Source organism: Petromyzon marinus, chromosome 13 (genome assembly GCF_048934315.1).
Source record: "Petromyzon marinus isolate PM22_M1 ecotype Great Lakes invasive population chromosome 13, UKy_Petmar_22M1.pri1.0, whole genome shotgun sequence".
Lineage (NCBI taxonomy): Eukaryota > Metazoa > Chordata > Hyperoartia > Petromyzontiformes > Petromyzontidae > Petromyzon > Petromyzon marinus.
The window spans coordinates 14,187,019-14,202,818 of NC_133679.1; the positions used below are offsets into that span (position 1 = coordinate 14,187,019).

The window sequence follows — 15,800 nt, forward strand, 5'->3', positions numbered from 1 at the left end:
GTGTCCGTATGTCCATGTGACTGTGTGTCTGTGTATCCCTGTGTCTGTATGTCCATGTGACTGTGTGTCTGTGTATCCCTGTGTCTGTATGTCCATGTGACTGTGTGTCTGTGTATCCCTGTGTCTGTATGTCCATGTGACTGTGTGTTTGTGTATCCCTGTGTCTGTATGTCCATGTGACTGTGTGTCGGTGTATCAGTGGGGAGCGGTAGTGCAGTGGTTAGCGCTACGCTGCGCTATGAACCCGGCGAACCGAGTTCGATTCCCGCTCACGGCCAACACCGGTAACGATTATCTGAACCGGTCCTGGGCCTCCCCTAGGTGGACTCAGCCTCAAACGAGTACCTGGTGCGGTGCATTAAAACATCGCCACTCGGGAGACAAAGGCGGCCGGGCGTGGTGTTGGCGACCCACCCCCTCGTGCGCCGTGCCGGCCTTCATTGGTGCTGCACGCTAGCAACACTTGGCCCAATAGTCTGTTCAGGCTACACGGGGGATCTTTGTCTTTGTGTCCGTGTGGACGGAGGTGGCCAGTAAGCGGTTAACTCGGCGGGACACCGCAATCCAGCTCCGCTCGTCATAGGAGTTAGTATCATCATTATTTTCAGCATCATCATCATCATTACAACCTCCACCACCCTGGTCATCACCAAAAGCAGCGTCGTCCTCATCGTCGTCGTCGTGGTCTGTCACATCACGTGGCCAACATCATCATGAGCAGCACCATCTGGTCATGAAGATGCGGTATTAATGTATTTATTTTACTCTGTCGACTGTGGCAGAGAGTACCATAGCACCTGGTGATGCATGGAGGTGGTGGTCGCCCGATCCCGAGCGTTGTTATCCAGGCTGGAACCTGCTGATCCGGGCAGAGGCTCCTCCAACCACCTCCACTCACCGCTCAACCGCTCACTCAGCCACTGACCCTCACCACACAGCCACTCACCCAACTCACCCTCACCATGCAACAACTCACCCACTCATTCATCACCACGGTCACCCACTCACCACACAGCCACTCACCCTCATCACACAACCTCTACTCTGACCACACAACCGCTCACCCACTCATTCAGCACAACACTCACCCACTCAATACAACACAACCACTCGGCCTCACTACACAACCCACTCACCACCTTCACTGCCAGGTGGCTGATAAATTGGGGTACAAATTGAGTTTTGACTTAAACTTTGGTGACTGCAGGAATTCATGTTCCATGGTTCTTTCGGTAAAGTCACGTAGATAGAAAAAATAATAACAATAAAATAATAAAAATTAAATTAAAGTGAATAAAAATAATAATATTTTTTATTGTTTATAGAGAAAAAAAAGAACAATAAAATAATAAAAATTAAAATAAAGTGAATAAGAAATAATATTTGTTATTATTTTTTTATTCACCTTAATAAAGTGAATTTAAAAAGAAATGTATTTTTACATTTTGTATTCACTTTTCATTTTTTTTCTACGTGACTTTACCGAAAGTACCATAGAATATAGTTATATTGAGTGATTTGGGCGGACGAGCGGATGTTGGAAGGAGGAGTAGGACTGCTGATGGATGCTGTTAACCCGACTGATTCAGAACAAGACCCTTGCTGTTGTGGCTGTTATTGTTGTGTTTGTGGTTGTTGTTGTGCTGCTGCTGCTGCTGCATTGGTAGCGGTGAACACGCTCAGACAGCGAAATATATTTATTGTATGCAATTGGTGACGTTAGGGGCAATGGCGCTTTGTACTACGTGATCTGAAGGAGGGCCATTGCTCGAAACGTCACCTATTATATGGGTGCTTTGTCTTTGTGTGCGTGGTTTTCGTTGGGTGGCGCAGGGCAGAAGACCCTGCAGCACAGCAGCGATGAGTTGGACACCGTGGTGCTGATTAACCCCTCGGAAGAGGCGGTCGGAACCGAGGTGAGGAGGAGAGTGGAGATAGACGAGGAGGGGTGGCGACTCACGTGGCTGTCTAGAACACAGCACTGCTGTGGAGGCAGTGGCGAGGAGTTTGGTGGATGACCACACACCATCTGTGTGGTGACCTACCAACCCTCCTGGCGGGCCAGAGTATGGCACCTCCATACCCTGGCTCGACAGCAGACGCCAGTACAGCATCTGTCTATTCCATCCGCACGGGGATAGAGCGTTGTCCCCTCGCGCAATGCGTGGGTTTTCAGCAGCTGCTCCAGTTTCCTAAAGGTAAAAATCTCAACGTAGCGGCAGCAGGACCCTCCTGAAAAAAGTGGCTCTTCTGGATAAACTGTTCACGGGTCTCCATCATCAAGGAGCATAGGTGAGTATTCTGGGGGGGTTTGTGAGTTGTGTGTGGGGAGCGGTCGCACAGTGGTTAGTGTACCCGAGTTCGAAGTCCCGCTTCAAGGCCTCCACCAGTGACGATTCTCTGAACCGGTGCTGGGTCTGCCCTAGGTCGACTCAAATGAATACCTGGTACAATGCGTTAAAACATTGCCAACAAAGGCAGCCGGGCGTGGTGCTGGCCGCCCACCCCACTCGGTGCCGGGTCGGCCTTCATAGGTGATGCGACTCCGTAGCAGCTATACGGGTGATCTTTGTCTTTGTAAGGTGCATGTGCAGTGTGGGTAGTGAACACGGTGGTGTTGGTCTGTGTCCTCCTGCCCCTTGCCTTCCATGCACCCCACCCCACATCCCCCCCGTCCCCTCCCCAACACTGCCCTCCATGCACCCCCCCCCCCCCCAGGTGCGCACTCTCCTCCGGGGTCCGGCGCGCCACAAGCTGCTCGTGGTGTCCGGCCAGAGCCTGGAGCCCACGGGCGACATCGCCCTGCAGCAGGGCTACGTGTCGTGCCAGGGCCTCGCCAGCATCCTCACCGAGCCAGAGGTGAGCTCACCGCTCCGTACCGGATGGGGGGCACAACCGGTAGCGTAACGAGCGTGGGGCCGGCAGGGAGTGCCTTGCCTCTACACCCCCCCCCCCCCCCCCCAAAAACTTGTTTTTCAAAAAGGTACTAGGGAGCTGTAAGTGGCCGCATGTTGCGAAGACGGAGCGCCCCGGCAGCGTTAAATGTTCGATACCGTGAGCGTAACGACGATCTGATTAGGCACGAGGAGCCCGCGATTTATATAATAGCCATGGTGCGACCATGCGAGACGAATCAAATATTGGGGCCCCACCTGACCAATCGCTGCACTCCCTGAGCTGATGTCGCTACTACGCCACTGGGCACAACCCTCCAGCCACCTCCAGCCACCTCCTCCTCCACTTCCTCCACCACCACCGCCGCTACCCACCGCCTCCTCCCCTTCTGCTGACACCGCCGGACTTTATTTGCGCCCGTAACCAGAGACGCCGGATTGGGTTGGGGGATCTCAACGATCGCGCCGCAGTGGCAGAGCAACCTTGTCCCTATCGATTAAACGTTGCTGCACCCCCCCCCCACCCCCACCATACTCCCCCACACCCCCCCCCCACCGTGCACCCCCCCCCCACACACCCCCACCACCACCGCGCCACTTCCTCAAATGTGCCACCCTGGCGTGGCCAAATTGCTGAGCAGGGCAGAACAGAACGCGGTGGTAACGATCGGCACCCTCATGAATCATTCATCGGCCCGCGTCGTCCCTCGGAGATGACTTCCGAGAATGGGGGGGTTGGTTCGCCAGGGGGGGGCGGGGCGGCAGGGGTGGGGTTCACAATGGCCGTGTAAACTGAGCCAGCGGGCCGGTGCTGACGTAACGAGTGTTCAACTTGAGTCTGAGCCAATTCATCGAGACCCATAGACTCACACAAAGATCTATAGATTCACACTGAGACCAATAGATTCACGTAGAGAACAATCGACTCACATAGATACCTATAGACTCACATGGTGCGTGTGGGTGGATTTGTCTCCAGGTCCTCCGGTTTTTCCCTCCGCATTTGTAATTCACATTACACGTTTAGAGTAATTGGCTGCTATGCATTTCCACGTGATGAGCTACTTCGTTGAGCTGTCATTTGTGGCCAGGTCGCTTCTGAAAAAAGAGCTACGTATCTCAGTGGGCCTTACCTCGTAAAATAAAAAAAAATAGTTTAGTTTAGTTGTCGCAATATCAGCATCAGCAAACTCATCCATCTGAACTGGCCACGTAGCTGACGTCTCCTCCCTCTCTCCCCTCTCCCCACCATCTCCCCACCCACAGCTCAGCGCGCAGCTCTGCTCCTCACCCTCAGACGCGCGCGCCCACCTCACCGTCGCCTGCCCCGACGACGGCGACTGGCGCGGCGGCGCCCTCGAGGCGCTCGCCCTCGCGCCGGGCGACGCGTTCGTCCGAGTGAGCGTCAACCCCCCTGCCCCCGCCCCCGCCAGCGCCAACAACAACGGCAGCGCCGCCGGCGGCGACGCAGCTATGGACGGCCTCTCCGAGTTCACCGAGTACCTGGCCGAGTCCGTGGAGCTGCCCTCGCCGTTCGAGCTCCTGGAGCCGCCGACGTCGGGCGGCTTCCTCAAGCTGTCGCGCCCATGCTGCTACGTCTTCCCCGGCGGGCGCGGCGACTCGGCGCTCTTCGCTGTCAACGGCTTCAACATGCTGGTGGACGGCGGCTCGGAGCGCCGCTCGTGCTTCTGGAAGCTGGTGCGGCACGTGGACCGCGTCGACTCGGTACTCGTGACGCACATCGGCGCTGACAACCTGCCCGGCGTCAATGGCCTGCTGCGCCGCAAGCTGGCCGAGGTGGAGGACGAGGAGTCGCAGGGCTCGGCGGCCTACGGCGAGTGGCTGCGCAACCTCATCTCGCCCGAGATCGGCGTCGTCTTCTTCAACGTGCCCGACAAGCTGCGCGCCGCCGCAACCGAGCCTGCGGGGCGCAAGGTGAGGAAGAGCTTCGAAGAGGCGCGCCAGACCCTGCACTTGCTCGACGGGCTGGGCATCGTGCCCGAGCCCTTGTCGCGGGCGGCTGGCGCCGCCGCCATCGAGCCCATCGTGCTCTTCCAGAAGCTAGGCGTGGGACGGCTCGACATGTACGTGCTCAACCCGGTTCGGGACAGCAAGGAGATGCAGTTCCTCATGCAGAAGTGGGCGGGCAACAGCAAGGCCAAGACGGGCGTCATAATGGCCGGCGGCAAGGAGGGCGAGATCGCCGTGCCCTACCTCACGTCCATCACGGCGCTCGTCGTGTGGCACCCGGCCAACCCGGCCGACAAAATCGTACGCGTGCTGTTTCCCGGCAACGCGCCGCAGGGTAAGATCCTGGAAGGGCTAGACAAGCTGAAGCACCTGGAGTTCCTCAAGCACCCCGTGGCCACGCAAAAGGATCTGGGCGCCGGGCTCTTGCCAAAGCAGTCCAAGCTGAAGCAGAAGACGGACAGCAAGGAGAGCCTCAGGTCATCGCCAAAAATCCAGGCAGTCAAGCAGCCCCCTCCGCCACCAAAGGAAGGCAAAGAATCGGTTGTCGTGGCGATGGTGAGAGCCGTGGAAACGACGCCTGGCGATGAGAAGTGCCGGCCACCGGCGAGTGCCAGCGAGAAGGAGGCTGAATGGGCGGGTGACATAAAGGCGGAGCGAACCGACGCCAAGCTGGAAAAGCCAGAAGTGAAAAAAGCAGCGGGGATCAAAAGGGAGAAGGGCAAACTGGATGCTTCGAAACCGAAAACAATGAAGAGGAGCTCGAAGGACAAGTTGGTGGCCTTGAACGAAAATAAGGCCAAGGAGCAGGAGAAGAAAGTGGACGCCGGGAAAGACGCAGCTCATGATGCCGAGAAGGAGCTCAAGAGGACCGACCACAAGAAGGATGTTAAAAAGACAGAGAAGAAGAATGGGGGCAAAGATGACAAGGAAGTGAAGAAACCTTCCAGACACGAAGTGAGGCCTCTCACCTCTCCCACGGCGACAAAGAAAGCGGCCGAGAAAGCCAAGGTTCTGAAGAAAGACGCTGAGCCGAAGCTCCTGCGCAAGGAGAGGACGCCATCGCCGAAGCTCAAGCCTCGCGGCAAGGCGGAGAAGAAGAAGAAGGAGGAGGCAAAGCCTGCGAAGAAAGCCGAAGATGCCTCGCAGGCCGCGGTCGCCGTCGCTGCTGCTGCCACCACCACCACTGAGCCCGAGGCAGAGAGATCCCGGATGACAACGCCGGAGGACCTGTCTCGGGAGTTTAAGGACTTGGTGGAAGACGAGAAGCTCGTCGAGGTGGAGGTGGCAGAAGAGGCCTTGGAAGCAGGAGGGTCGCCAAGTCCGGTTGCCGATGCTGCTGACACTGCGCCAAGTCGCCCAGAGAAGGAGGAGGTGGTGGAAGAGGAGGAAGTGGTGACAGTAGTGGTGCAGCAGCAGCAGCAGGAAGATCTGCAGGAAGTTGAACAAGCCCACGAGGAGGAGGTGAAGACGCTGACGCAAGTTGAAGCTGACGAAGAGGAGAGGGACGAGCGGTCTCCCCGTCGATCGTTTTCAGATGACACGCAACTCACAGCTATTGAGGAGGAACCTGAGCCAGCAGAGCAGGCCGAGGTGGAGCCCAGCAGTGTCGCGGAGCCCTACAAAAAAGGAATCGATGGTGCAGAGAAGGAAGATAAAGAGAAGATTGATGACAACAGGCTTGAAGAGGAGGAGGAGGACGAACATGACGAAGAGAAGGAGAAGGAAAGTGAGAGTGAAAAACAGGTGGAATTTGAACTGGAGAAAGAGAAGGAGAAAGAGGAGAAGGAGGAGTGTGAAGCTGCCGATAAATTCACGAGCTGCCAACACCTAGAAGATAGCAACAAGAACGCGACACGGGAGGACGACGCGGAGGCCCGCGGCGGTGCTGAGCGCGATGTACAGCCAGACACCAATCCGGACCAAAACAATAAACCCGAGATGCTGAGTGTTGACTCCTCGGAGGAAGATGAGGAGCTGAGCGACATCAGGGAGAAGCACGAGGAGGAGGAGCAGAAGGAGGGGGCCGGAGAGACCGGCAAGCAGCTCCCGACGAGCCCCTGCATCACACCGGAGTCCCCTCCAATGGAGGCCTCCCGGGGGCAGCACGACGCGGCGGCGGAGGCAACGGTGGGGGCATCAGTGCCGTCGCCGGGCCCATCGGACACCGAGCAGATGGCATCAGACGAAGACCTCCGTGAGGAGGCCACCCCCACATCCGGCTTCACTTTCGCATCGCTGGAGATCTCAGGCGAACCAACGCCCATATCCGAGATGCCGACCCCGAAGGAGATCATGAGTGACAAAGATGACGATGAGTCATCGGGCGGCGAGGCTACGACGGCCGTGATCCAGCACGCCGAGACAGAGCCTGCGGAGGCAGACAGGACGACCGCCGCCACCTTCTCCCCCCTGGCTCTCGACAGCTCCAGCAGCTTGGTGTACTCGAAGACCGAGGCCACGCCCGGGAAGGACTACATCGCCAGCGCCTCGACGATATCACCCACCTCCTCACTGGAGGATGACCGTTTCTTCAAATATCCCAGCGACGAAGGCAAAGCCACGGAGTCGCCAAAGAGGGAAGCTCAGGAGCTGCATGTGAAGCTCGAAGAGCAGGGCAATCAGGCGGCGATTGGCACGTCGCCCTCCCCCATGGTCGACAAGACCCCAGACCCTGCGTCAGATCTGACACCGACCAACATTGAGAAGACCCCTGCTTTGGATAAGATGCTGCCAGTGGCGACAGCTGCTGACACGCCAGAGAAATGCGCCAGCAGCCCCGAGGAGAAAACGCTGCAGATGGACTCGCTGCCTGGCTCGCCGCAACTCGGCGTGGCGTTCACTCCCTCCTCCTACTCCCCAGCCGACGATAAAATCCACTTCCCCATGGACGAACTCAGCCCCGACGTGAATGAGCGTGGAGCAGAGACCGCCGCATCCCACCAGGATGATTCCGAGCCTGGGCGAGGAGCCACCCTGGGCAATGAGGCTACAACGTTATCGCCCACGGAGAAGACTGCGTCGTCATCCATGGTATTGCCCGTGGCGTCGCCCATGGTGTTGCCTGCGTTTCCGCCATCGCCTGCAGTGCCGGAGCTGCAGCGACGCGAGTCTCCATTTGGAGAAGCCCCCAGTGTCCCACCTTCAGACAAAGATATGCATGGCGATGATGGCAGCGATGGCAACGAAGTTCCCAAAAAGTCCCCTTCTGAGCGCGACTCTGACAGTGACAAACTGGTTGCCGCATCTCCCGACGAAACTCCGCAGTACAAGAAGGTCAAATTCGAAGACTCACCGGCGCATCCCGAGCAGGTGCCGGATTCGTTGGATGCCAGCACGACCACGGCGCCCTCCATCAGCCCCTTCGATGACTCTAAGCCATTGCCCCCATCCGAGGCCAGCGGCAGGGGCTCCGGCAAGGAGGAGGGGAAGACCTTGTCGGAGCTGACGTTCTCCGACAAGTCCATCACTCCACTGGAAGATCCGCACATGGGCCTTGAGTGCGAGCCGTCCGAAGAGTCGATGTCCGAGCCGTGCAACCTCGAGTATGACAGCGTGGTGAAGAGTTCTGCGGCGAGAGACCAGGGCGACTTTGACGAGGAGTACAGCGCGTTCCTCCTGCATGGCCGTCCCACCTTGGAAGAATTCACCCTTCCCCCATCGCCCTCTTCTGCAGCCACCACTCACTTGCCGAAATCCCCCGAGCTGGATGACAAAGCACGCCAGGGTGATCTGCCCGAGTTGCCGATCTTGGCCTTTCAGAAATCCTCCTCCTTGAGGCGGGACGGTGAGTTCACCCCGTGCCTCTCGTCCGAGTCGGAGTCCACGAGCACTGCCAGGTCGGTCAGAGAGCACGCGCTCGCCACCGGGGGAGGCGACTACGCTGCCGCAGCCCGGGCGACCCCCTCCGTCACGCTAGCTGGCTGCCTCAAGAGGGCCCCGACGGCGCAAAAAGAGTCGTCCGCCGAGTCACCTCTCAGCGAGACGTCCTACAGCCTCAGCATCGCCTCCGAGTCTGGCAGGATGGAGAGCGAGCAGGGGCAGGCTCCACCGGTCAACGTTCGGCCGAGCACCGACTCCACCGAGGGCCTGGCTTTGTCGCTCAAAAGGCCAGAGCCTAAGAGGGACTCGCTCGGGACGTCGCAGGACTCCTCTGTCTCTGAGGCCTCTCACACTCTAGTTCCGTCTGAGATGCTGGGCGACATGACTGTGCGGGGCGACCTCAATGAGGGATGGTCGTCAGCATGCGGAGAGGCATTAGCAGCAGCGTCCAGTGGGACGGGAGATATGCCAGCATTGGGAGACGCAGGCGCCACAGATGTCAAGCCGTCAAAAGACGAGGACGCGGTTTCTCCCGCGACAATTTCGCCGGAAAAAACAACGGTGGCTCACGCAGCCGAGAAGCGCCCTAGCCTGGCCGAGGAGATCCACGCCGCTGGAACGGCGAATGAGCGTCTACAAGAAGCCGAGGATATAATGCCGGCAGATATACCGACGGAGCAACAGCGACAACGGCCTCCCTCCGACTTGTTTGGCGCTGAGCCATGGCCCCTGTCCACCACGGAGGAGACTCGCGGGTCATCTCTTGCGACTGCGGCGGAGCCCCTGTCACCATGTGCTGCTCCTGTGGAGCGTTCGCTTGAGAGGTCTCCGCTTAGCGGCTCCAGCTCATCCCTGGGCTCCGTGACCGATGGCCCATGCACCGGCGGCTCGTTTGCGTCCAGCCCGGCGGCCGAATCCGACCCCAGCAGAGCACCAGGCATGGGACAGCAAGCGGCGAGTGAGGTCGGAGGCGAGGGCCGAGAGGAAATCCACACACAGGCGGACAGATCAACGGAGCAAGAGGTGTTGGCGCCGACCGCTCCTGCCTCGCCGCACACGTTTGCATCATCCGAAACAAACATTGGAGAAGTTGTGGAGCCACGCGCTTTCGACGATCGGGATTCCAAGGAACTGCAGAGGTCTCCCCGAATTGAAGCGACGGCTCAAAGCACAGAAGCATTACCACTGCACAGTCCCACTCTTATGTCGGCCGCACTGGAATCTCCAGGCAACGTGAGTTTCCTCAATGAGGCATTGTCCACAGACAAAACAGCCACTGCGGCTGCAAGTCTTCCTGACTTCGGCGGAGATGATGACAGTCTAGTGAAAGGGGCGTCTGACAAGTTGCCAACCAAGGTTCCTGAAAAGCCAACTTCTGATGCCGAAGCAAAAGATGACCTGGCGGCGGTGGCAGATCATGGGCACGATGCTTCTCCCACCGGGAAATCCTCTTGTGGGGAAAATGCGGATGAAAAAATACTCAACCTGATGCAGGAGATTAGAGCTGAGATCACCACACTGGCCGATGATGCCGGCAAAGAGGCGGCGGCGGCCATGTTGGTTGAAGCCTCCTTGCTGGCTGGCGGAGAAGCCTTCCTTGCGTTGACCCAAATCCCATCTTCTCCGCAACCTTCGGCCTCACCCTCACCACTCTCCTCGCCCGCGTCCCCCAAGGAGGCTCCTCCGCCCAGTGGAAAACACCCGAGCAAGGACACCGCTCGTTCTCCTGTCTCCCCACAGGAGTCGCCTGTCACCAAGAAGCTCTGCTCCTCCAAGTCTCCCGTGGCCGTCACCGCCCCCGCAATGGCACCGTCGCTTGATAGCTTAATTGCAGCCTCTAAGGCAGCGGCGGAGGCCCTGGTATCGTCCGCGAGCAAGGCACAGTTGGACGAAGGCGGCCTCACAGATTGTCCAACGTCACCCGCAGAGATACCGTCGCGGGGCCCAGGGGAGCACTGTGGGAGCATCGACGCGACCCGAACGAGGTCCCCAGTGTCACCTGGACGAGCGGCGTTTGGGGGGCAGCCCGAGTTTTTCAAGGTCGAGGCGAAGATGACGCTGTATCCCATCGGGGCCGTGTGCGACGCGGCTGGTAAAGGGGTGAATAGGCCGGACGAGCTCAACATTTCCCAGCGCGGGCCGCTGCTCGCTGGACCTCCCTCACAAACGACCACCGTCAACGAGGCCAGCAGGCCGGGTGAAGTTGAAAGGAGCCCGCCAAAGTCCCCAGCAAGTGCCAGGCCAGCCGAGTCATCCAAAGATTCCTCGCCAACGTCCAAAGACTCACTATCGCCCGACGACAGCGACACCAAAACTCCAGACACGTTCGACCTGAAACTCTCGGCCGGCGATGATGTCACAGCTCGAGATGATGATGAGGGAGAGGAGGAGGGGATGCACGGGAATGGTGCCGGGCGTCCTGGCAAAGCGGCCCCTGAGGTAGCACCACCCAGCAAGCCGGCTAGTGAGAGTCCGACCTCCAAATCGCCCATCTCAGAAGATTCGCTTAAAACCCCGGAAGACGCGGACGTTCCCAGGAAGCCAGCCGGATCGCCAACGGACACCGTGGCCCCTGCACGGCCCGCGGCGGACACTGAGAAGAAGTTGGCGGAACAGAAGGACAAGGAGGGCAAACATCCCAGCGGGAAGTACAGGAGTCCATTTGAGTCGACAGACGATGAGGAATCGCCACTGTCCCCACCGCCCGAGTACAGCCTCATCCAGCCCCTGGCATCCAGGCTTTCCCCACTGCACGATTTCTACGCCGACATCTATGGCAAAGGGAAATCCCCTTCGCCGTCGAGCCTTCCGAAAACACCGCCGCTTGCTGGCGCTGAGCCTGCGGAGGAATTTCCATCACCAGGGCTCGAGCAGCGAGAGCAGGATGGGGAGAAGGACGTTGCCCCGGCTGAGAAACCCCAGCTCGACTCAGGAATTCCGGAGGGTGCAGAGTGGAACAACAACCTCCCGCCGTACGTGCAGATCGATCGCATGGCAAGCGCCTCCTACTCCATGATGGGGACGTTCCCGGGACAGGATTACAAGTACTTCTACTCAGCGTTCACTGCAGGAGAGATCCCCAATGTGGATGCAAGCGAGGCAGGGGGCAAAGGGATGCCCCCAAGGAAGGCCGATAGGGAGCGCGGTGTGGAGGAGGAGGAGGAGCGGCTACGCCACACCCTGCGGCTACGGTCCACCGACGTCGACCCAGCGTTCTCCCCTCTGTCGCCGTCACCGCTCAGCGACTCGTCGGCATCGCCTGGTGGCGTGTCGCGGGGCTCCGATGGCTTTGAGGCGGACACCGCCCCACTGACCCCACCGCGGCATGATGAGCCGGGCTCGCATGCCGCCGAGAGCCGGCGGGATGCGCCAGAAAAATGGGAACCTCGCGAGGCAAGAGCGGCCGACGCTGCACCACCCTCAAAGGACGAGGTGCCGGGAGATGCGCCGCGCCCTGCCAGGGGAGACAAGGGGTCGGCCGGGTCACCTGTCAAGCTCTCCGATGCGCATGGGGCTGAGATCTTGGAGACGATGCTGATGTTCGAGGAGGCGTATTCGCCGGACTCGTTGCTCGAATCGCCGCATCGCGATGGCGAAACCGACCCATCGGAGCACGGGGAGATGAAACCCCAGCCGCCGTCACGATCGGCGGGTGAGATGGCCCCCGCGATGAGCGAAGCTCCCGAGAGAGAGCGTGACGTGGAGCTGGATAGGGGCTCTCCACCTTGCGAGAAGCAAACGATGCCGCACGCATCCCTGCCCGCACCCGCAGCAGCGCCCATGAAGGATTCACCCAACTCTGAAGAGTCCAAGTCGGTCCCCAAGAGCGGAGCCGTGCTGCCCGAGAAGTCACCGACGGGCGGTTCTTCTTTCACCCTCAATGAGCAGGCGACGGATGCAGAAGAGGCGACACGTGTGATTGTTCAACCCGAGCCGATGCTCATGCTGGCTGAGGTTTCTCCCCAGGCATCTCCTTGGTGCAGCCCGCAGAAACCGCCCTCGCCTCCACCGCGCCCCGCAATGGAGCCAGCGCCACTCCCCGGCGGATGGAGTCAGACGGCAAGACCATCAGGCGTGACAGAGAACGCGACGCATGACGAGGTGGAGTGGGGAGGAGCGGCATCACCATCGTCACCGCCATCGCCATTATTGTCATCGGCATCGGCACCGGCGACCGAATCTGCGTCAGTCAAAGAGAGGTCCGAGCTGCCGCCTCCCGCTGAAGTGAAACACTATGAGCCGGGGTCACCCGCTTTGACTGCGTCGCCCACGCCGCCCATCCAAACGATGGAAAAACAAGTCCCGAAGGAACAAAGCTTCTCCATGCCGGCAACAGAGAGAGAGGGACGCAAGCCGCAGGAACCCTGGGAGATGAATGTCTCCCACGTCTCCCGCACCACGGAAGCATGCCGTGTGCCAGAAACAGTCTATGCCGAGGCCTCCCGGTGCGGGCCCCACGAGAAGGCGCTGGCACAGGGGGCCACCTACTCGCCCGTGTCCCCCGATACGTCGTCCGTCACGGAGCCTTCGCGGTCCTCTGGCTCCCCGCTGCACTCGCCGGCGCTCGAGTCATCGCGCGCCGACAAGGAGCCTCTTTCTTCCGGCCGACAGGACGAGTCGGCGAGCACGCTCTCCTCCACCTCCCCCGGCTCGCCCAGCGTCGAGTACAGTGAGGGCCCGCGCTTTGGTGGGTCCCTGAGCGCATTCTCGCTGGAGGCACAGCTCCCCCGAGCGCCACTCGACAAGGAGGGGCCGAAGACGGACTTCTGCTCGGGTCTGGACACAAAACCCGGAGGTCAGACCGTGACTACCTTGGACGTGAAGCCCGCGGGAAAGCCGCCGGCGAGGGACGGTGACGATGAACCACAAGGCGACAGGCGCTCCCCGGAAGCGGCAACATTGTCCGCGAAGCTATCACCCATCACGAAGTCGCCAGTCTCGCCTGACACGCTGGCTGGCGATAAGTCTCCGGCGGGGGAGATTTCTCCAGCCAAAGATCGATCTCCGGAGTTCGGTGGACAGCCTTCGACCCGCGGGGAGCAGACACCGACCAGGCCGCCTGCGCATCCGGTGTGGGCCAGCGACAATCCACCGTCTCCTCACGGCAGCCCACCGTCTCCTCACGGCAGCACGACCATCTTCGCATCCTCCGTAGTGACGCACAGGTTCCTGAGTGAGGGCACCTCACCTACGGTGGTGGCCCTGACGGAGCAGACATCCGCCACTGCCACCGGCAGCAGCAGCAGCAGCACCGAGAAGCGACATCACCGCGAGTGCAGCCGAGTGCCGCTCACGCTGGAAGGCATCTCGCTCGCGTCGCCGTGCAAAGGCGGCGCCAGGGTGCATGTGAGCCCCGCCGAGGAGAGCCCCCCTTCGTCCGTCAGCGACTCGCTGCCCACGCCCACCGACTCCGACCTTCCGCTGGAGACCGAGGAATTCCACTCGATCGCCGGGGACGCCACGCTCGACGACTCAGAGGACGAGTCCGAGACGATCCAAGCGGACGTTGCCATCGCTCGACCGGCGCGGGCGTTGCCCCTCGCCTCTGCCTCCTCCTTGTCGTCATCCTCGGTGCGGGATCGACCCCTGCAGCCGTTCGCGACCAAGGACTTACCAGACCCGCGGCCTCCTCCGACCGACCCGGACGTCCACATGATGGACTCGGCTGCCTGGCCGGCCGAGAAGGACGGCGGGAAGCTCGCCACGAAGAAGGAGCTCAAGGAAAAGACAAAGAGCAGGAAGTCGACTAAGTCCCCGGCAAGGAAGAAGGCGGCGGGGGCGGTGAAGACGTCGGTAGCGAAGAGCAAGGAGAAGGAGGCGGAGAAGCTCGCCAGGGCCGAGGGGAAGGACAAGGAGCTGAAGAATGCCACCAACTCGGCCAAGCTCGGCGCCAACCGCGCCAAGTCCCGTAAGTCACCAGCTCGCGATAAACTTTCCCGGCACTCGTGTTCAGATGGAGCGATGGTGAAGTGAGCTCGTAGTGTCGGGGAGCAGGCGCTGGGTAGATTAATGCTGGTAGCGAGGGCTTGGGAGAAACCTTTATCCAGCAGTGGATTGACCACGGCTGATGACGATGATGATTTTAGATTTTAGCGCTGCATGTCTGGTAAAATCTCGCTGGCAGCGGTGAGTGTCAGGGGGGCGTGACCTGCGATCCAATGTCACAATCTTTATTTATTACTCGAGGAATCCGATGAGCTATAAAGCTATTTTTCAGAAATGTCCAGTAGGAGCACGGGGTCAGAACGTTACAACAGCAACATGACAGGAGTGCAAAGGATAGGAAAGGTAAACAATTCACTTTAAAAAAATACGCAGATAAAAGTTTTTTTTTATATATATAACCAGGTAAAGCCCGCTGAGCTATTCATTTATTTTTCAGAAGCAACCTGGTCACAAATGAAAGTTCAACAAAGTTTCAAAGACAATGCATATCGAATCATAGCATGTGTGTTTGCATTTTCACCACAAGCACGTGCCCTTAATGCAGACTCGATTCCTTGCGAAAGGGTACAACCTATTCTTACTTTTCATACTTTTATATTGCCAAAAGACGTCCCATGATAGAGCCCAAATTTGTTTTCAAAATCTGGTGCCCCCCAACTTGTCCCCACTGCAACCTCAACAACTGTACCCCCCACTCCCTCCCTCCCACCAGCCACAGCTGCGGTTCCACCAGGCCCGCCCATATACGTGGACCTGGCCTACATCCCCAACCACTGCAGCGCCAAGACCGTACGTGGGACGCACGGGCTGACACGGGGAGACACGCGGGAACACACGCGGGGTGACACACGGGGTGACACGGGGAGACAGGGGGTGACACGGGGAGACACGCGGGGGGACACACGGGGTGACACGGGGAGATACACGGGGACACACGGGGTGACACGGGGGGACAGGGGGGACACACGGGTGACACGGGGGGACACGCGGGGAGACACGTGGGGTGACACACGGGGTGACGCTGGGAGATACACGGGGACACACGGGGTGACACGGGGGGACAGGGGGGACACACGGGTGACACGGGGGTACACGCGGGGAGACACGTGGGGTGACACATGGGGTGACGCTGGGAGATACACGGGGACACACGGGGTGACACAGGGAGAC

The 15,800-nt window shown here is 59.5% G+C and overlaps 1 protein-coding gene across 1 annotated transcript in view; it reads left to right on the forward strand.

Annotated features, from left to right (window-relative positions):
- LOC116942076 (uncharacterized) overlaps positions 1-15,800 on the forward strand; it is a 63,776-nt gene that overhangs the window by 37,738 nt on the left and 10,238 nt on the right. Inside the window, exons 3-6 of the mRNA XM_076066890.1 lie at positions 1,834-1,916; positions 2,719-2,859; positions 4,161-14,592; positions 15,343-15,419. Of these exons, the coding sequence (XP_075923005.1) occupies positions 1,834-1,916; positions 2,719-2,859; positions 4,161-14,592; positions 15,343-15,419 (10,733 nt within the window). The remainder of the gene's footprint in view (positions 1-1,833; positions 1,917-2,718; positions 2,860-4,160; positions 14,593-15,342; positions 15,420-15,800) is intronic.